This window comes from Tiliqua scincoides, chromosome 3, assembly GCF_035046505.1.
Source record: "Tiliqua scincoides isolate rTilSci1 chromosome 3, rTilSci1.hap2, whole genome shotgun sequence".
Classification (NCBI taxonomy): domain Eukaryota; kingdom Metazoa; phylum Chordata; class Lepidosauria; order Squamata; family Scincidae; genus Tiliqua; species Tiliqua scincoides.
In genome coordinates this window covers 198358687-198379843 of record NC_089823.1, presented here as the reverse complement: position 1 = coordinate 198379843, position 21157 = coordinate 198358687, and the positions used below count along the sequence as shown (strand labels likewise).

Genomic DNA, 21157 nt, shown 5'->3' with positions numbered 1-21157 from the left:
ACTACAATTCCCATAAGTGCCTTCACCTCTCCTGTTTGGAGAAGGTAAAATTGCTTCTTTCTGTTGCTACCTCAGAACTCGTAAGTGATTATTAGTCAGTAAAATTGCTCCTTTTTTTACCCAACCCTCCCCTGCTTCTCAGCCCAGTCTCCCCCACCTCACCAAGTAGCTGCTCCTAGTTTTACTGACCATAATGACCTGTGTATAAGTCAACCCATGGTTTCAGGGTCAATTTTAAGGTATAATTTTTTTACTTATACAAAAGTACATACTGCATCTCTTGGTTAGAGTCCAATAGTGTCATTGAGCTCTATTATTATTATTATTATTATTAACAGTATTTATATACCGCTTTTCAACTAAAAGTTCACAAAGCGGTTTACAGAGAAAAATCAAATAACTAAATGGCTCCCTGTCCCAAAAGGGCTCACAATCTAAAAAAGTCTCTAGTGACTCTGCATACACTGTACCATCCTAGAGTGGACTATATACCCTCTTCCTGCTCCCCACCATCACTCCTAGTCATCCATAAATCCAAGGGTAGGAAGAGAAGGATTCAGTGGACAGAGAAGTCTCTAGGCCAGTGATTCTCAAACTGGCTTTGCATGTTCATTGATCTGGTATGTCAGGGGTTCTTAAAATGGGATGTTGTGACGTTCCAGACTGAGCTCTGCCTTTCACCCCATTAAGGGGCGGGGGAAGGTGGTGACGTGACTAGAACAATCATGATGCCGCCAGGGACCCAGGGGCTTGGTTTGTACTCACCTCTGATGGCTGTGACTTCGAGAGGGGGGGTGGAGAGCACCTTGGAGCCATCTGCAGGGCTCCCCATGCCTTAAAATGTGGAAGAAACATGATTACAACCTACTTCTGGTTTTGCAATCATAACCTGGAAGTGGGTCGTGATTGCATTTCTTCACTTTTTAAAGGCATGGGGAGCCCTCCAGAGGGCTCCACGGGGTTCCCCGCACGCCTTCCCCTGGACACTGCAGCAGACAGGGGAGAGTACAAATGAAGCCCCTGGGTTCCCACTAGTGGTGCGATTGTTTCAATCGCATTGCCATCGTCCCTTCTTCCCTGCAAACACTTAGAGCAGCTCAAACTCTACACAAGAGTTTGAGAATTGCTATAGTATGTGATACAGTCTAGAGCAGTGGTGTTTAAACTGGTGGGTCGCAACCCATCATTGAAACTTAAAAGGGGCATTTTCCCCTTAAGGGGAGTGATCCAGAAATGGGTGCCTCAAAGGCATGTAGCACTCACGGCACCACGGGAACCCAGGAACATTTTATTGTACAGGGGGGATTGTGCAGTCTCCCAAAGGGTCCTGGAGGCTCGCAACCCCCTTGGCAAGCCTCCCCTTCCTGTGTTTCAGTTAGATCTCCAAGAGTAAGGGTACAGTCCTTAACACTTACCTGGGAGTAAAACCCATTGAACACAAAGGAACTTCTGATGAAACACACATAGTTCTGCAAGCCTGCAGCATTTTCATATTTGCCAGAGAAACATTTAATTCAAACTAACAGCAACATACAAATAAAAAATTCAGTAGCTCATATATAATAGGCAGAGGTATGATTTTTTAGCAATAATGAAACAAAAGCACAATGCTGCTTTCTGCACTTCTCATTTTGTAACTAAAACCTGAAATCGGCACACAGAAAAAGCATGTACTAATACCTTATTGACTGTGTAACAACTGTGGCTGCATTTGCTAACACTATACCACCTACCTAGTACACTTTTAAAACTATTATAATTTAAAAACATGCGCCCTTAGCCAGTGACGGTCTTGGGGGTCCCAGCACCCACGGCAATCCCTACTTTTCCACCTCCCCACACCTGTGACCCAGGCAACTCCCCATCTCCGACCCACCTGTGACCCAGAAGTAATTTCCATGATGTCATTGTCACCGTAATTACTTCCATGCGGCTATCTCCTCAGTTCCCCCTTTGGAAAAAAGGGTTAATGAAGGAGGCAGCCCAGGTCCTGACGGAGCCTTCTGTGCCGCTTGTAAGCAGCGCGGAGTTCTCCGTTGGAGCGCTCAGGGGCTGCTGCAAGCCCGCCTGTCTGGGGAGCTCCTTCCAGCAGCCCCAGACCGCTCCAAGAGAGATCTCTGCACCGCTTACAAGCAGCGTGGAAGCCTCCGTTGGGGCCGGGGAAGCCCAGAGCATCAGTGCTGATGCTCTAGGCCGCCCTCTTGCTGTCCCCAGAGGCCTACGGAGGCAGTGAGAAGGCGAGGCGCCTGGGCCAGAATGTCAGCACTGACGCTCTATGCTGCCCTCCTGCTGTCTCTGGAGGCCTCCAGAGGCAGCGAGAGGGGAAGGTGATTGGGCCAGAGCGTCAGCGCAACAGGAGTCGCGCTGACGCTGTAGGGTGCCCCTGCCCTCTCCTCCTATAAAGGAGGAGGGGGGCGGCCCAGTCCGGTGCTGAGTCACTGTCAGAGAGGCAGCTTCTTGTTGCCTCTCCAGGAGTGATCCTGGGTCCCCTTCCTCCATTGGCAGGAGGCTTTCTTAAAGAAACAGAAGCTGGCTGAGCTGCTGGCTTCTCTCCCTTTAAAGGAAAAAGCGGGCGGGCGGCAGGGGGAGGCTTGAGGTGGCGCCCCTGGAGGGTCGGCGCTTGGGGCATTTGCCCCGTCTGCCCCCCCCCCAGGTACACCAGTGCGCTTAGCATGAACACATAACACTTTGTTGTGCAGTTTTTCCTTGGGGAAAAAACAAAACCTGCACAAAACTTTTAAGAACTCCTCTAGTGATAGAAGATAAGCTTCCTAATAGCATATATTAGCTCAATTAAGATGTTCCATGTTTTGGCATTACACAAACAAAGCACTTTCAGCTGAAGTAAACAGCACTGATCTGGAACAATAGGCCTAGAATATGTTAGAAGTGTATGAGGAACAAGTAAGAACATAAGAAGAGCTCTGCTGGATCAGGCCAAAGGCCCATCTTCCTGTATCTCACAGTGGCTCACCAGATGCCCGGAGAGCACTCAAGACAAGATACCTGCATCTTGTTGCCACTCTCTTATATCTGGCATTCTGAGGTAGCCTATTTCTAAAACCAGGAGGTTGTACATACCCATTGCAGCTTATAACCTGTGATGGATTTTATAATATTGGCCGTTTTATTCTCAATCCCCTAATTATACTGAACATAGAATTGGCCTTCTTCACCACCGCCACACACTGGGTCAACACTTTCATGGAGCTGTCAGATAGCTCAGAACCCATTAGCTTATATGTGAAGTTTTGATTTTTTTTGCCCCAGCACACACTGCTTCACACTTGCTTATATTGAAACACATCTGTCATTTTGCTGCCCATTCTTTCAGTTTGGAGAGATCCCTCTGGAACTCTTCACAATCCCTTCTGTTCTTCACCAGAACAGATACACATAATGGAAAATGTCACTAAACAAGGAATTCAGCACTCCGATTCACTGCTGATAAGGCAATTGCTATTGTTAAAATTTTCAAAACACACACATATCTATAGGCGCAATCCTAACCTCTTATGTCAGTGCTTTCCAGCACTGGCATAGCAGTGCCAATGGGATGTGTGCTGCATCCTGCAGGTGGGTGGTACTCACGGAGGCCTCCTCAAAGTAAGAGGATGTTTGTTCCCTTACCTCAGAGCTGCATTGCCCTTATGTCAGTGCTGGAAAGCACTTACATAAGGGGTTAGGGTTGCGCCCTATGACACTTTTCAAGGTGTCGTGATAGCAAAAAATACAAATGTGCATAAGTGGAAAGAATGAACTGTGATTCTGTAGTTTTGGGTCTAAAAATTAGTAATTTTGGGAATTATTACCATCTTTTGAAAAGATAGTAATATTTGAAAATACTATCAAAAATACTAAGCACCACAATGACATTTCTACACAAAATGGTGACCAGGATTTGTAGTCCTGTGTTAGCTTATATGCAGGCAATATACTCCATTCCCAATGTGATAAATACCAGAACCACACAATCACGTCAAGCAGATCTGATGCACCTGGCTCCAACAATTATATCCAAACCAGAGCTTATTCCTTCCTGGTGTTAGACGTATTTTGGGAAACCTACTTATGTCCCAACAAATGTCAGCCAACAAATAGCATTTGGCGGTGTTGGCATGGGGTTCACTGCATAATATGTCCCAACTGGGGACCAGGATGCAATAGAGGGGCAAGTAGAAGGAATTTTAACTTATGTACCCTGCTGCACCATGATCCCCAATGAATCAACTCAGATCCAAATAGGTCCAAGCTGTTGTGCCAAGGCTGGGCAGGGGTGCAAAGAATATTGGTGCCACTGCCACTATCTGGCTTGGCTCCCCGACATGCATCCCCTAACCCACCTATCGCCACTGCCAACTTACCAGTACAGGTTGGGCACTCCAGTGGTACATGCACACTGTCACCAGCCCTTGGTGACAAATTTGTGGCCCCATTGTGCGCACCATCACGGCAGGGCCAACCATCTGGGCCTTCCATTAACCGAACACAAGTTCCATCAACAGAAGGCCTGCATAGGACTGTGCAGCTAGTTCTATATTCCAGTTTTTAAATTACATTCCTACTTGTTGAAACTGGCCTCCACAGATTCTCTATTTTCAAGTCCTCCTAGTCTAGAAGTGTGCTGTCCCACAATTTTCCCAACTGAGCAATTATACTACCTTAAACAGTATGATGATAATGACCATCAATAGTATAAGTTACCTAACTTAGGCAGTGTCAAAAAACATGCTTGAAGACAAGCATCCTGTTTAAGAATGAAATGTTCTAAACATTTCACAGTAAATTTTCAAGATATAAAGTTAGACTTGCACAGACAATACTGCTGTACAGCAGTTGGCCAATAAACAAAATACAACGTTTTTCCAACTCTTCACATAGACCAAATTAGCTTTTCCTACTAGTATATAATAGTTCTGAAAATCACAAACCCTTAGCAGTGTCACAGCTACTTCTCATCCACTTCCCAGTCCAGACTTCTACTTAGACTCCAATAGGCACTCACCAAGTTGCCTTTGGCAAGTAAGAATTTCCACCAGGTGAGAAACTCAGAAGGAAAAATATATAATATTGACCAGAGACATTTTTTGTTGCTTAGCCCATCAATGGCCAACATAAGCAGTATGTATAAAGAAACAGGCTAGAAAACATTTGTGTGAAAGTAACTTTTTAGAAGTACCTGCAAGATTGTTTAACCATGAGTACAAGATGTGCTTGTATCTGAATGCATCTGTGCAAATACAGAGGTACCTTCTTCCTCTGGAATGAGCTGATGTAATTAAAACTGTTCAAAACACTTTATAAACTAGCATCTTTGGTAATAAGACAGCAGAACCAACAATCAAAATCCTTCTATTAAAATTCACTAAAGATATTGTGTAGTGTTTTGATATGTATATCAATTTTGATACATAACATCTGTATTTTGTAATGTGCATTTGACTCCACATATTTCAAAATTGGTACAAACAAGACAACAAAACAAAGGACACAGCTGATCACTTCATCCTAATCCACACCTTTAATGTTTTAATGTTCACTATTTTGAAAATGTACGTTTTTCCACTCAATCAAAACAATCCTCATTTGGTACTGCTTATTTCCAAGCTGGCATGCTTTAAGAAGACATGCAAACACAGCTGTATTTTTGCAGGCACACTTCATAAAGCAGGCATACTGCACTAATTAGGTCCAATGAAAAAGGCTACGGCTGCATAATCTTTGGCGAACTAAGGGAGAAAACTATCTTTATCAAGGATTCTTCAGAAATAATTCTGAGCTGGCTTCTACACGTGGGATCCCTGTTTAAAAACCTGCTTCCCGTTGCATGAGTTGATGATTAAGCAAGTGAGACCGTCACTGTTTACAAAACGAAGGTTTCCTTCTCCTCCTTCCCCTCTAGTAAGCGGGTAGCCTGGTAGCCTTGGCTCTCTGGTGGGCTCCTCACCTTCGCCATAAATTGGGGGGGGGAGCAGCAGGGAATCAGGTTAGCTTCATTGAGAACCAGCCCCAACCACCTCCTACCTCTCCTTACAAAGACAGATGGGCCCCACCAACGCAATGAACCCGACTTGTTAAGCAAGGACAATCAGGCAGGCAGGCAAGTACCCCCATTCTCCTCCTCCAAAGTCAAGTACGTGTCTGCAATCTGTTTCCACCCCAAAAGCCAACCCACAGCCCAATCCTATGCATGTCTACTCAGAAGTCAGTCCCATTGTATTCAATGAGACTTACTCCCAGGCAACTGTGGATAGGATTGCAGCCTTAGAGCCCAATCCTATGCATTTCTACTCGGAAGTAAGTCCCATTATAGTCAATGGGGCTTACTCCCAGGACAGTGTGGATAGGATGGGTGCCTTAGAGTCACCCCACGCAAACAAATAATGTATGCTACGCAATGGCTTAGTGCCCAATCCTATGCACATCTACTCAGAAGCCAGTTCCATTATAGCCAATGGGCTTACTCCCAGGGAAGTGTGGGCAGGAGTGCATCCTCAGAGCCCACTCCTATGCACGCTACTCAGAAGCCAGTCCCACTGTGTTCAATGAGGCTTACTCCCAGGAAGGTGTGGGAAGGACTGCAGCGCCAGCCGGCGGCGCCCCGGGCGGGAGCCAGGAGGCAGTCACGGCCAGGCCGTGCGAGGAGCAGGAGGGGGGCCGCGAGCGATGCCCTCGGCTCAGCAGGAGCCATTCGCCGGGCGAGGCGGTCCCTCCGCTCCGGGATGGCGCCCCCACCCCGAGGGAAGCGCCGCTCTCTCGCCCTCACTCACCGATGAGGCGCCGCACCTCCTCCTGGCTCATGTAGACGCTTAGGCCGGGCCCGGCGGCGGCGGGAAGGGGCGCCTCGGGAGGCCCCCTAAGGCTCTCGGCGCTGGCGGGCGGCAGCAGCAGCAGGAGGAGGAGCGAGGGCAGGAGGAGGCAGCCGAGGGGCGGCCGCGCCTCGGCGGCGTCGCGGCTTCCATCCCCCGCGCCGCCCCGCACCATCGCTCGCTCCCGGTTCCCCCGCCGAGGAGGGGGCCCGGCCTCCCGAGCCCCTCACGCTCGGCAGCCGCTCATACTCCGGCCGCGCGCGCCCGTCATGGACGCAGGCGGCGCCCCCCTTCCGCTGGAGCGGCTGCTGCGCGAGCACGCGCCCCCTCGCCGCCCCTCGCGTCGACCCAGGCAGGCAAGGCCTGCGCGCTCACCGCCGCCTTTCGCACCACGCATGCGCAGAAGGAGCGCTCGGCGACTCGCGCGCACCCGCAGGCACGCTTGCTGCTCGGGAGGTTGGAGCGCCGCGTCCCCCGCCCACTCCTCCTACGACTCCTCCTCCCCCCCCCGCTATCTTTACACGCGCAGCTCCAGTGCAGCTTTGCGCCTAGGGGTGCACTCCTGTCCACGCTTTCCTGGGAGTAAGCCCCGTTGGCTATAGTAGGACTTGCTTCTGAGTAGACGTGCATAGGATTGAGCTGTAAGCCAGTGCATAGCCTCTCTGGCAGCATATACAATTTGTCTGCATGGGGTGATCCTGTGCGTACTTACTGGGAAGGGTACTCTGATCCTGTGAATGCTTACACATGGGAAGGAAGCTCCAATGAATGTGGGGGGAACGACACACTCCCGCCCTGAATCAAGTTGGGCTGGGCTGTGCCTCCCAGGGCCCATGTGAGTAAAGGGGGTAATTTGTACCTGGGACATGTGATGGGTGGGGAGGCTGGTAAGGTAGTGCCTCCCCACTGGAGTCCTTTGAAAAGTGCCCCTGTGGGAGGCATAGCCTCACCTTTCTCTTCACCCACTGCACATCCCTGTTTTGTACCCATGGCCAAAAATGGGACCCAGGAGCCATAGGAGGGGGCCCAGAAATTCCCTGGGATCTTACATTTTCCAGTCTCACTGGGACTCACTTCCCAGTGGGATGCTGGGACTGCCACCGAAAACCATAAACACCAGGCCAAGGAATGCCTCCATGACATTTCTTAATTTCCAGTATCACATCTGGGAGGAAACTGGCCTGCTACAGTAGCTCTTTGGCTTGTGAACACACTTACCATGAAGGAGTGTATAGGAGCTCAGAGACAATTGCAGGGCTACAGCCGCTGCAGAAGTCAGTTTAGGTGCAAACAGGATACTTTCCATTCTAGTGTAAGCCTAAATATGATGATGCTAATTTTGCACAATGATCTCCTATATTTAAAAGATTTTAGAGTGGCTTAGGAGTGTGTTTGGTTTTCTGTATTACTGTATCTGGCTGCTGATGCAGAACCTGGTAGACAAGGGCTACAAAGACTTTTCTGGCTGTTGCCACCTTGCCCTGCCCCCTCCCTGCCCCTATTCTGCCAATCCCCATTGCCACCCTCCCACCTCTGTTTTACCCCTCCCCACCTGGAGGGGACCCAAAAGAAACTTTGTACCCCTAATAAAATTTTTCTCAGAGACCCTGAGTCTTCCCCAGTAGGGGCCCAATCCTATCCAACTTTTCAGCACTAGTACAGCTGCAGTGCAGCCCCAAGATAAGGGAACAAATGTTCCCATACCTTGAGGAGGCCTCAGTGACTGCCTTCCCACCACAGGACGCAATGCACGCCCCACTGGTACGGCTGCACCAGCACTGGAAAATTGGATAGGATTGGGCTGTTAGTGAGTTGAGGATTACAGCAATGGGAATTAAAGCTACTTTACATGTGTTAAATTCCAATGAAAAAAGCGCCTCTCTGCATGGGAAATAAAGTGCAGCTGACAAGTAGATTACCACATGTCAACAGAATGAAGTGCTTAGCTATCTATATAGCCTTTTCTCATGACAGGGCTTCCTGTCCAGCCTGAATGAATGTGCACGTCAGGAAGTAGGATCAGGATAGACCAGCAGGTCCATCCCCTTTTTTATTCATGCTAAGTTGAACTTGTTTTTCTAATAATAACTTTATTAGTTGTTTGTTGTTGTTAAACAAGGAATATTTGAACTACCAACAACAGTTTTGTTAATTACAAGTACAATCCTTTGTTTAAAAAATCCAGTATTCAAGTGCAACTGGATATGTGTAGGGCTCTCTCCACAGAATTCTGCTTGGTGGCAGGAAGACGATCCCACTGAGAATCCTGCTTTTCTAGGGTTCTAGGTTGGGCAGAGACAGTCTTATTGCATACCATGCAGACCTTCAAATGAATGCGCCTAAGTTGGTCCTCTACACCAGGGCCCATGAGGGGGGCAGGGGGTAAATTCTTCCCCAGATCCAGAGTAAAAAAGTGGGCCTGGGAACCAAAGGAGGCCAAAGGAGGTAGCCCAAAAATGTCCTGGGATACTACATTTTCCAGTCTCACCAGGGCCCATGAGAGGGGGGTGCAGGAGGTACATCATACCTGGACCTGGGGTCAAAAAGGGGGACTGGGAGCCAAAGGGGGGGGCCAAAATTTCCTCAGCTCTCAGAAAATATTTCCAAATATTATGTGAAGACTAGCATTTATGTTTTTTGTAAGCCTCTGTCAGTGGCATTCTGGATGGGTCAAGGGGGGCAAATGCCCCAGGACACCATGCCCCTAGGGGTGGCGCCACCTTCCTCACCCCACCCTGTTACCACCAGCCCCTGTCTAGGGGTGTTCAGAAGGCCTTAAAAACTCGCTTCCAGTTTTCAGCCAAAAACTCCTTTTGCCTACCTTGTTTTAGATATTGTAATTGCCTACCTTGTTTCAGATATTGTAATTCATATAAATTATTACCCAATTATTGTATGAAATTATGATCCAGTGGAGAAAGGAAGGAGCCCAAAAGAAACTTTGTACCCCCTGATAAATTCCTCTCAGGAGCCCTGCTGTACACACAGTCCCTACTCACTGCAGGCATCATGAGACTGGGCACTATAGCACTGTTCATGTGACCAATTTGGATAGATCAAAGGCTTGTAGGGTGTGAAGCAAGGTCATATCATGCCCCAATCTTCTGGTTTGTGTCTTTTGCTGTATGCTGCTTATGACTTGAGAAGCTGTGGCCAATCATAGGTTTCCAGGCCAGGCAACGATGCAGCAAAAAGAACATACACCTGAGCTTTCCTTACATAATCTTCAGGATATATTCCTCATCTCCACCATATTATCTCTATCCTGCCCAGCTATCTAAACTGGCATTCAGTTACTGTATATACACATAGAGGCTTGTATATGGGGGTGATAAATCCTGTTCACCACAACATCAGATCTTTCATTCTCCATCCATTCCTCCAGTGCCTATCTAATATTTTCCTTTGAATGCTCCATTGTTGTCAATGGCTCAGTATGTCCAAGACCAAACTTTTCATTTTTCCTGCTAAGGCCTCTTCTCCCTGAACACTCTCTTTATCCATTGTCAACATTCACCATTCACCCTGCTGAAAAGGTACAATGTCTTAACATTTTGTCTGAATTCTCTTTCTTCTTTGCCACCCATCTTTTGTCAGGTCTTAGAATCATGGTTTGTTACAGTTGGGAGGGATCGTGGAAGTCACCTAGTCCAACCCCCATGCTCAGTTAGCCAACTGCTACAGCATCCCTGTTAGGTGGCCATCAATCCTCTGCTTGAAAATCTCCAATGAAAGAGAGTTCACTATTACATGACTTCTGGAAATCCCCCTATTCATTTGTAAGAGCTCGCAGACATTCTAATTAAGCTCTTCCAGGATATTTGGAGGCATTGATGTACTTTCCTGGATCCTTTTGGTTCCTCCTTTTACAGGTAGGGACATTTCCTTGTCTCCAGACATTTCCTTGTCTCCATGTCACCCATTCTTCAGAAGTTCTCAAAGATTATGGGCAGTGGCTCTGAGATCACATCTGCCAACTCCCTATCCTGTCTCCTTGTGTTGAGACCACCTGATTCTAGAGACTTAAATTAATGTAAAGTAATTTGGTATTCCCTTATCAGTGTGGTTCCCAAACTGTGAGTCATGGCTCTCTGGGGAGCTGTGGAAACTAGCCATGGGAGCCACTGAATCCTTGTGAAAACCTAGCCACCCTAAACAATGTATAAGATTGCAGCCCTAATAGGGAGCCATACCAATGGCCCAGTAGTTCAAGGGAGCTGCCAGTTGAAATCATTTGAGAACCACTGCCTTATCACCTGTTTTGAGCTGTGATTCCCCCACTTTCTCATTTGTGTATTTATTGGACTTCCAGGTCTTAGCTGAGTGTGACTTCCAGTAGATGTCAGGATAGTTGCTCATTACCACAACGGCCTGCCTCTTTCTGGTATAGGAAAGCATCATCTGTGACTTCTGCTTAGCAATGTGGACTATACAGTCAACCCCTCATATCTACAGATCTGGTATCTGCAGTTTCACTTACCCATGGATCCAGGTGGGGGGGGCAGACCCACACCCATTACCTTCATTGTTTTTGTTTACAGTTGCGCAAAGCAATCAGTATCTTGCTTGTAGAAGAGGCTATACTTATAGACAGACTAGCAGGGAGGAAACCTGTACACTAGACTAGAGGGATGACTCAGAGAACTGAAAGCTTCCTGCCACCAATTTTTTGGCACCTGCAGACCCACTCAGGGCCACCGCTGTGCACATCTTGTCTGTCACCATTTGCTGCTGCAGCCCAGCAGTGCCTGACAGTGGCCTGGTTATCATGCAGCCATAAAGGACCATGTGCTTGTGCAAAGCCTCAATAGGATTTAGGCCTTTAAAAACATTTAAAAATCTTTTAATCTCAGAGCAAAGGAAGCCCTAGTACTGTACTGTATTAACAGAAACCCCAAGTACAAAGAAATGCCAGAGGGGTGTGCAGAAGTCCATTATATGCATGATGTCAGCTGTAACATAAATTCCTATCCATAATATAGGAGAGAATGTAGAAAATATGCTAAATTTGTTTCACTAAAGTGTGCAAGAGAAAGACAATCTCAAGGCAAAGTTATACCTGTTCCTGCCAAGTTAAATAAAAACCATTATTTATTTTTCACATCTATATGATGCTCTTTCCTCAAGTAACAGACAGTCCAAACCTAATCTGTGCTGGAACAGGCAAGCCAAGTGGCCTGTGCTGTATCCAGTGCAGGTTAGGAGGAACGATACTGATAGTGGAAACCAAAGTGTGGGTGTGTGATGAATATTCCCCCTTTTGCATATTTTTCCTTATTCTTGGACATTTCTAACTCCCCAGAAGCTCATGTGCAGGTTCAGCATTTAAAACGTTGCTGAGACATCCTCCAGCAATATTTGTCCTTTGCACATTATCATGTGTGTGAGCCTCATTCACACACATGATATTTGTCCTTTGCACATTATCATGTGTGTGAGCCTCATTCACACACGCCGGGTAGATGGGACTCGTCAGCCTAGGAAGGCAGCTCATCTAAGAGAAGGAAACTCTGACCTCAAACCTCCACTACCTTGTGGCTACATCCAGTTGTGGAAAAGGCTTCAGGAGTCAACCTCGAGGCAAAATCAGGAGCCGGAGTCCCTTAGGCAGTTCATGGCTGAACACAGTCACGTTCTGGCAACTCCTGCAACGCCGCTGGAACCAACCGTATTGGCTTCTGCCTTTCCATTGGACCATTCCAGCGACGTGGAGAGGGGGGATTTGCTGCATGGGTAACAGCCTATCCTCCATACCTTCTTTACCCAGGCTTCGCGCACTGGAGAGGACACTCCAACTTCGCCATACGGCGTCGGCACAACACGGGAAGCAGCAGTTTACCGGTTATAAGTCTTTGCTCGATTGGCGTAGAGCATGACGTCAGGGGCTGCTTCCGACGGTGGGAGAGATCATTGCATCTCATTGGGCAGCTACCGCCCGCCTTAAGCTGGGCAGTCCCCAGCCAGTAAGGTGTTGCCTCGCCACGGTCCGTTAACCTCATGGGGTGCGTGGGGTTTAGGGTGAAAACCGACAAGCGGATCGACAACTCTGCACCATGCAACAGAAAACAGAAAACTACTGCCCTAAAGCTGGGCACCTGGAATGTTAGGACAATGACACCTGGCTTCTCTGATGACCTGCAAGAAATAGATGACGCACGCAAAACAGATGTCATCGACATGGAGCTGAGCAGACTGCAGATGGACATCGTCGCCCTTCAAGAGACTAGGCTGCCAGATTCCGGATCTGTCAAGGAGAGAAATTTCTCATTTTTCTGGCAGGGAAAACTACCAAACGAAACCAGGGAACATGGCGTTGGCTTTGCGGTCAGAAATACCCTGCTGAAATCCATCATCCCACCTACTGTGGGAAGTGAAAGAATTTTGTCCCTGCAGCTCCAGTCATCAGCAGGACCTGTCACTCTCATCAGTGCTTATGCACCGACTCTGTCGTCTCCAGCAGAAGCCAAAGACAAATTCTATGATGACCTGGCCACCACTGTCAAGAAAATCCCTGTAAAAGAGCCATTGTTCATCCTCGGCAATTTCAATGCTAGAGTTGGTGCTGATAACAGTTCATGGCCCACTTGCTTAGGTCAGTTTGGCACTGGGAGGATGAACGAAAATGGCCAACGCCTGCTAGAGTTTTGCTGTCATCACGGTCTCTGTGTCAGCAACACGTTCTTCAACACAAAGCCCCAACATAGAGTCTCTTGGAGACATCCAAGATCAAAGCACTGGCACCAGCTCGACCTGATCCTCACCAGATGCTCCAGCCTTCCCAGCATCAAGATCACACGCAGTTATCATGGTGCTGCCTGCGACACTGACCACTCCCTGGTGTGCAGCAGAGTGAAACTGCAAACAAAGCGACTGTATCACACGAAAAAGGAAGGAAGACCTCGCATTGATACCAGCAAGACCTGGGATCAGAGAAAAGTGGAGGAATTTGCACAAGCGCTTGAGGAATCTCTTCCAGGCCCGGCCGACGCAAACGCATCCAACAGATGGGAACATTTCAAGAATACCGTTTACAACACCGCCTTGTCCATATTCGGCAAGAAGACCAACAAGGCGGCAGACTGGTTTGAAGCCCACTCTGAGGAGTTGACACCAGTCATTGAGGAAAAGAGGAGAGCTCAAGCAGCATACAAGGCCTGTCCCAGTGAGCGCAACCTGCAGGTCCTCCGAACTGCTCGCAGCAAAGTCCAACAGACTGCCAGGAGATGTGCTAACGACTACTGGCTCCAGCTCTGTTCCGAGATACAGATAGCAGCTGACACGGGCAACATCAAGGGGATGTATGATGGTATCAAGCAGGCCCTAGGTCCAACACAGAGGAAAATTGCCCCTCTGAAGTCTGCCACAGGCGAGGTCATCCAGGATCGGGCGCAGCAGATGGAACGCTGGGTGCAGCACTACTCTGAGCTATATTCCAGAGAAAATGTAGTCACCGAAGAAGCACTGAACAACATTGAGTGCCTGCCTGTGCTGGAAGAGCTTGACAGTGAACCAACCCTAGAAGAACTTCACGTGGCCCTGGACTCCCTTGCCTTTGGCAAGGCACCTGGAAAAGACAGCATCCCTGCTGAAGTCCTAAAATGCTGCAAAGAAATCATCGTCACTGAGCTGCATGAAATCCTCTGTCTCTGCTGGAGAGAAGGTGGAGTACCTCAAGACATGAGGGATGCAAACATCATCACGCTGTACAAGAACAAAGGTGACAGGGGTGACTGCAACAACTACCGCGGCATCTCTCTCCTTAGCGTTGTAGGAAAGCTGTTTGCCCGAGTTGTACTAAAGAGGCTCCAGGTACTTGCAGAGAGTGTCTATCCAGAATCGCAGTGTGGATTCCGAGCCAACAGGTCCACCACTGATATGGTATTCTCCCTTAGACAACTGCAGGAGAAATGCAGGGAACAACGACAGCCACTCTTTATAGCCTTCATAGATCTCACAAAGGCTTTCGACCTGGTCAGCAGAGACGGCCTCTTCAAGATTCTCCCCAAGATTGGATGTCCACCCAGGCTCCTCAGCATCATCAGATCTTTCCACAAGGACATGAAGGGCACTGTTGTCTTCGATGGCTCCACATCAGACCCTTTTGACATCCGAAGCGGAGTGAAGCAGGGCTGTGTTCTTGCACCAACCTTGTTTGGGATTTTCTTCGCTGTCCTGCTGAAGCAGGCCTTTGGAACTGCAACAGAAGGCATCTATCTCCGGACCAGATCAGACGGAAAGCTCTTCAACCTCTCCAGACTGAGAGCAAAATCCAAAGTCCAGCTGAAATGTCTGCGTGACTTCCTCTTTGCCGACGATGCAGCTGTCACTACCCACTCTGCCAAAGATCTCCAGCAGCTCATGGATCGTTTTAGCAAGGCCTGCCAAGATTTTGGACTGACAATCAGCCTGAAGAAAACACAGGTCATGGTTCAGGATGTGGACTCACCTCCCTGCATTACAATCTCTGCACATGAACTGGAGGTTGTCCATGACTTTGTGTACCTTGGCTCAACGATCTCCGACACTCTTTCTCTCGATACCGAGCTAAACAAGCGCATCGGTAAAGCAGCTACCACGTTTTCCAGACTCACAAAGAGAGTCTGGTCCAACAAGAAGCTGACGGAACATACCAAGATCCAGGTCTACAGAGCTTGCGTCCTGAGTACACTTCTGTACTGCAGCGAGTCATGGACTCTTCGCTCACAACAGGAGAGGAAACTGAGCGCTTTCCACATGCGCTGCCTCCGACGCATCCTCGGCATCACCTGGCAGGACAAAGTTCCAAACAACACAGTCCTGGAACGTGCTGGAATCCCTAGCATGTATTCACTGCTGAAACAGAGACGCCTGCGTTGGCTTGGTCATGTTGTGAGAATGGATGATGGCCGGATCCCAAAGGATCTCCTCTATGGAGAACTCATGCAAGGAAAGCGCCCTACAGGTAGACCACAGCTGCGATACAAGGACATCTGCAAGAGGGATCTGAAGGCCTTAGGGATGGACCTCAACAAGTGGGAAACCCTGGCCTCTGAGCGGCCCGCTTGGAAGCAGGCTGTGCAGCATGGCCTTTCCCAGTTTGAAGAGACACTTTGCCAACAGTCTGAGGCTAAGAGGCAGGCCCATAGCCAGGGAGACAGACCAGGGACAGACTGCACTTGCTCCCGGTGTGGAAGGGATTGTCACTCCCGGATTGGCCTTTTCAGCCACACTAGACGCTGTGCCAGAACCACCTTTCAGAGCACGATACCATAGTCTTTCGAGACTGAAGGTTGCCAATACATGTAATACATGAGCCTCATTCTCTCCTGTTTGGAGTAGCTACGCCTCACCAATTGGGCAGTCAAACCGGTCAATTTAGGATGGTAAAGAGATGGGATGGAGTGGCTCCACTCCTCCAATCAGGTAACTTATGACTTTATCAAACTAGAATACTTATGTTGAAGCCCAGGGATACTCACGTACAGATGTTTGTTTCTGGTAAGGCTGCAATCCTATACACACTTTCCTGGGAGTAAGTGCTATATAGCACAATGGGACTTACTTCTGAGTAGACATGCATAGGATTGTGCCGTAAGGTAAGTTTACAGCCTAGTTTCATTGAAGACAGTGGGCTTATTTCTGAGTAAACAACACTGTTTTCAAACACTTTTATTCATGTGTTTTTCTGTCAGGAAATCTGATATTTGTTTGTGGAAGGCACACCGATAAGTGCAGGGACCAGAGTTCCTTGGATAATGTGAGTAGCTAGTGGAAGTGACTATGCTCCTAGTCAGATGCATCAAGTTTTTTTTATTTTGCTTTGTTGCTCTAGTCCCTCAAAGCTAGCTTACAAACCTAATTAGGGTTGTGTTTGTGTGTGTGTGGTGGAGGAGAGACTTTTGGGTGTTACTAGTCACAATACCTAATTTGGCCAAGTTTTTCTTTGTGTCCATCAGCTGAGTTCAGGAATTTTCTATCAGTCTGCTTGTACTTTTATCTTCTTCCCCTCCCCCCTTTCTGTATTTGGTTTTATTCACTTTCTCCTGGATTTTTAATAAACTAGTTATCTTTTGACTCTTGAATCCCTAGTCCATGTTCATGCAGGTAATGCAGTGGGCTGTCAGCTCAGACAAGACACTACGGTGGTTTTTGTTTTTAATAAGAATCCTGGTGTTCAACCCTGGGAGGGTTTTTCTCACAGACAGTTCCCCTCCTCGTCTCCACAACCTGGAATAGTGGCAGCAGATAGAAATGAACAGATTTCCCCCATTCAGTGGCTGACCCAGTGGAAGGGGAAAATGAGCAGTAGGAAGAGGTGTGTGAGCGCTAACCACTAGGCACTACTTTCCTTGTTTAGCCTGCCTTCTCCTAGTAATTTCCCTGACAGGATGCATGGTGGGAAGCAATTCTGGGGAACAACAGCAGGTGTTCATCAGCAATTGGAACCTTGGGTAGCGGCTGTTTTGAATTCAGTTGTAATGAGTTGCTCAGTATTAAGTAAACTTGTTTTTCTACCCTTCAGTTGTGACACATCATTTTACAAATGCTACAGTAGCACATATAATATTGCTGTTCATGAGCTCTCTTGACATCGCTGCTGTGTCACCAATGGGGAGTAGCAGAACCACAGTCTACACTCTTTGGTTTCCTTTTGCAAGGATTGGAAGAACTCTAGTGGCTCAAATAGCATGTTTGGTTGCAAGCTATATTCCATAACATGCACACTTTTCTCCCATTCTTGGTGCCATGCCAGGACTACTCTCCAGGCTCAGCTGCTCCTCTTTCTCCTTTCCCACTCTGTAGGTCTCTCTGTACTCTGTGGCACAGAGGGGAGAATCTCCACTCTGCACCATTATACCACACCATTTCATGCTCATTTTGGTTACCCGCCTTTTCGCTTTCCCCCTCCTACAGGTATTTCTGACCCCATGGTCCTTCTTTGGTTTATTTCCTCTTTGTTTTAGTTCAGTCTTTTCCCTTTTTTGCTCTGTTTCTGTTTTTTTGCTGCACTCTCCCATATTTCTATTACCCCTCACTGAATTAGACCACAGCAATGCACAGAACTTTCATTTCCCCCCTCTTCATAGTTAGGGAGTTTCAGACAAAATTCTTAGATTCAGTGTTGGCACCATGTGGCCTGGGGCAAAACTCTGCACTGGGGCAGCCATGATGCCGCCCACCCACCCCTAGATGGGATATTGGGCACTGCCACTGCTACTGAGGGTTCCAAGGGTGGCATGGCCTGTGGGCTGGGCTCTCAGATGGCCATAGGCCCTTGGCCGTTGCCTGTCTGGGCCAAACCAACAATGTCCTGCTTAGGCTGATTTGGAAAATAACTTTGCAATGTGTTAAAGCCAGGAGTGGAACATAGTGGGGCACATGCCAGGAACCTAGGCCCAGTCAAGAGCTCACACCCATGCCTAGCCAACCACTGAGGCAGTTAGGATCCTCTGCTTTCTCCATTGCCTGGTAGGAAAGGGTCTATGGTGATGCTTACTGGGTGATACTGGGATGCATACTGGGTGGTAGTAGGAGGGGGTAGCAGCCCATCTTCTCCATTGGGTGGGTTGGCAACCTTCAGTCTCGAAAGACTATGGAATAAGCCTACAGCACCCGGTATTCCAAGGTGGTCTCCCATCCAAGTACTAACCAGGCCTTGCTCTGTTACAAATTCTGTTGCCAGTGCTCCTCAGCATCACCCTGTAAGCCAGCCAGGCACAGGGCCGAATGGTAATATTTATCAAGAGGCAGTTGGAGCAAGTGGCAGCAGTGGATAGGAGTTCTCCTTTGAGCTGTTGCCTGTAACTCTAATGGCCACCTGTCCACTGTCACGTGCTGAACACTATGGGACAATGGAGTAGCTGGTGCATACAATGCTTTAGAAAGCAGGGGGAGCATGCTTGGGGGGACAGTCTTGCTGGACTTCTGCCCCAGGGCCTTCCAAAAGCCAGAACTGCTACTTGTTAACATTCATTTTTGTGCAGATTCCTTTGATCCCTGACCCCAGAGGAAAACTATGAGATCTATGACCCAATCTTAATGAATTGCTGTGCCAGTGGAACATACATTCTGCTCGCACATGCTGTTGCAAAAGTGCCATAAAGCGTTTTGCACTTCTAGCCAGTGTGCTGGCAGGAAGACTGGAGCCTTCTAGCAAGTGCCCAGTGGAGTGAAGGACACGTGCTGGGCCAGATAAGTCTGGTGCAGGGGTGGAGGAGGGCATGGAGAGGTGGAATGGGGCAGGTGAGGGCAGCAGCAGGGCAGGGGCAGATTGGGCCTTGGAGGGAGGTGGGATCAGTGGTGTCAGTGTATGCCATATCCTATCCCCCTTCCCAAGTCTGATCTGCCTGAATTGATCTGATCTGGTACTGGTACTGTCTGATCTGGTACTTGTGCCAGCAATATAACTGGTGTCGGTCCAAGTTGAACCAATGCAACTGCTGAGACTTACCCCAGGGCAAGTGGACAAATGTCTCCTTACCCTGAAGAGACCTCCAACATTCAGAATTCCCCCATGAGATGCAGTGTAGCCCATGCTGGTGCAGCTGCATCACAATTTGGGAATACAGTTAGGATTGGGCTGCTAATTTATGAGATCTGTTTTCCCCACTCTTGGCAAGCAAGACAGCTTCCATAAGAGGACAGTTACACTCCACACTCCAGGAGCTCCAGGGCAGAGTTTTTGTTTTCAGTGAGCCATTTGATTCCTAGAAATTTTGCCTAGATGGATTGTGGGGCAGGAGAACTGAAACATTTAGCAAGGTTAGCATCTAGCATGGAGCAGCTCATGGAAAAAGCATTGTAGGAACATTAGCAGAGAAACCAACTGTAGCTATGACTGAATTAAATAAGCAGATGCATGTGGGCTTGGGCTGGAAAAGAGTAGAGCATCTGCACATTATTACAGCCTGTGGTTGGGAGCCTACATACCATTCTTTTGTTTGCCTTATAAGGGGAGTGGTGTGTGGTGTAATGGGGCTAAGCATGAAAGGGGTTTTTTTCCCTCCCGGATTTTACAGTTGGCCATTGCCTGTGAGCCTATTTCTATATGTGTCTGGAATGTTGGCCAGACTTCAGTATAGCCTGAATATTAATTTATGCTATATTTCGGAAACATTTTCATGGTAAGCACATGACAAAATCATTGATTGTCCTGGCTGCAAGCTAAACATTACATTTCCAATCATCCATGATTCTGGTTTGCTTTTGGCAGCCTCTAGCTTGGTAATTCTGTAAAGGAGATAAGATCTCCAGGCTTTCCCCCCCAAACAAGGGAAGGAACTGTGTCCCCCAAACTCTGCTTCTACTGCTGACCCTCCAAGCTTTGAAATACCAGTGTACCCCTTCCGTAGTGATACTACTAAGGACTATCACTGCTATCCCCGAGATATAGGGCTGTCAAATCAAGGCAATAATGGATGTACTCCTGTCCTGCCCATCCAACAAGGAGCTTAGAGTTGCATTTTGCTTCAGAACAACCCAAGGAGGTTGCTTAGACTGTGCTATAGTGACTTGCCCAGGGCTTTGTAGTTTGATTTGATCCTGAATGAAGCATCTGAGGCAACACTCAAGCCACTGGTTGTCTATGGGTGCTTACAGGTGGCAGTAAAAATGCTTATTGGGCACGTGTGTGTTATACTCTACTAACATTACACTAGTACTACTTATGTGGCAATTGCACATTAGGCAATTCTCATACATAAAGATCATTTTCTGTGAATTTTGTAGAGGTGCAATTTATTCTGAGAAGGAAAAAGACCTTTTCTCCTAACTTGAATTTTCTTGCAAACACACACACACACACACACACACAACTTTGCTGGATCAGGCCAAAAGCCTATTTGCTCAAGCATCTAGCTTTCAACAATGAAAACCGGCAAAATCGGAAGTGCCCATTTTTGGTAAATTGTAGGTGTAAGGAGGCACTGGGAGCCTTGAAGAGAGCTCTCTGGACCCCCAGGACCCCCCAGGACTCCAGCACTGGGTGAAGGTAAGTTTTTAAAAAACCCATCTTTGGCAGCAGCACAATCCTGGGAATTGTATCATTGCCTTCCCCCCCTTAAGGGGTCAGAGGCAGGGCTTCTGTTTGAGAACCTCTGCATCCAGTTTGAGAACCTCTGCACTACCCCAGTGACAGAACTGGCACAGTAAGGAACAATGCGAAAGGGAAAAATAACTGAAAACTGCTCTTCCTACTACCCCTCACCCACTTCTTATAATGGAGCATAGGGTACAGACTGCATTTGGCAGCCAATCCCAGCACACCAACTTCATTACTAATGCCCCTGCCTGCCAGGGAGACTACAGCTCAGAGGATCAGATGCACAGTATGAGGGTATACTTCTCTGATCTCTCAAAGGGGAACTTTG

General features: G+C 48.0%; 1 protein-coding gene across 6 annotated transcripts in view; it reads right to left on the bottom strand.

Moving 5' to 3' along the window:
- Positions 1-7189, bottom strand: part of RYK (receptor like tyrosine kinase) — a 48302-nt gene extending 41113 nt beyond the window's left edge. For all 6 annotated transcript variants that reach the window (XM_066619561.1, XM_066619563.1, XM_066619565.1 and 3 more), the window contains exon 1: positions 6771-7189. In XM_066619561.1, coding sequence (XP_066475658.1) covers positions 6771-6984 — 214 coding nt within the window. In that variant the 5' untranslated portion in view covers positions 6985-7189. The remainder of the gene's footprint in view (positions 1-6770) is intronic.
- Between the last annotated feature and the right edge of the window lie 13968 nt (positions 7190-21157).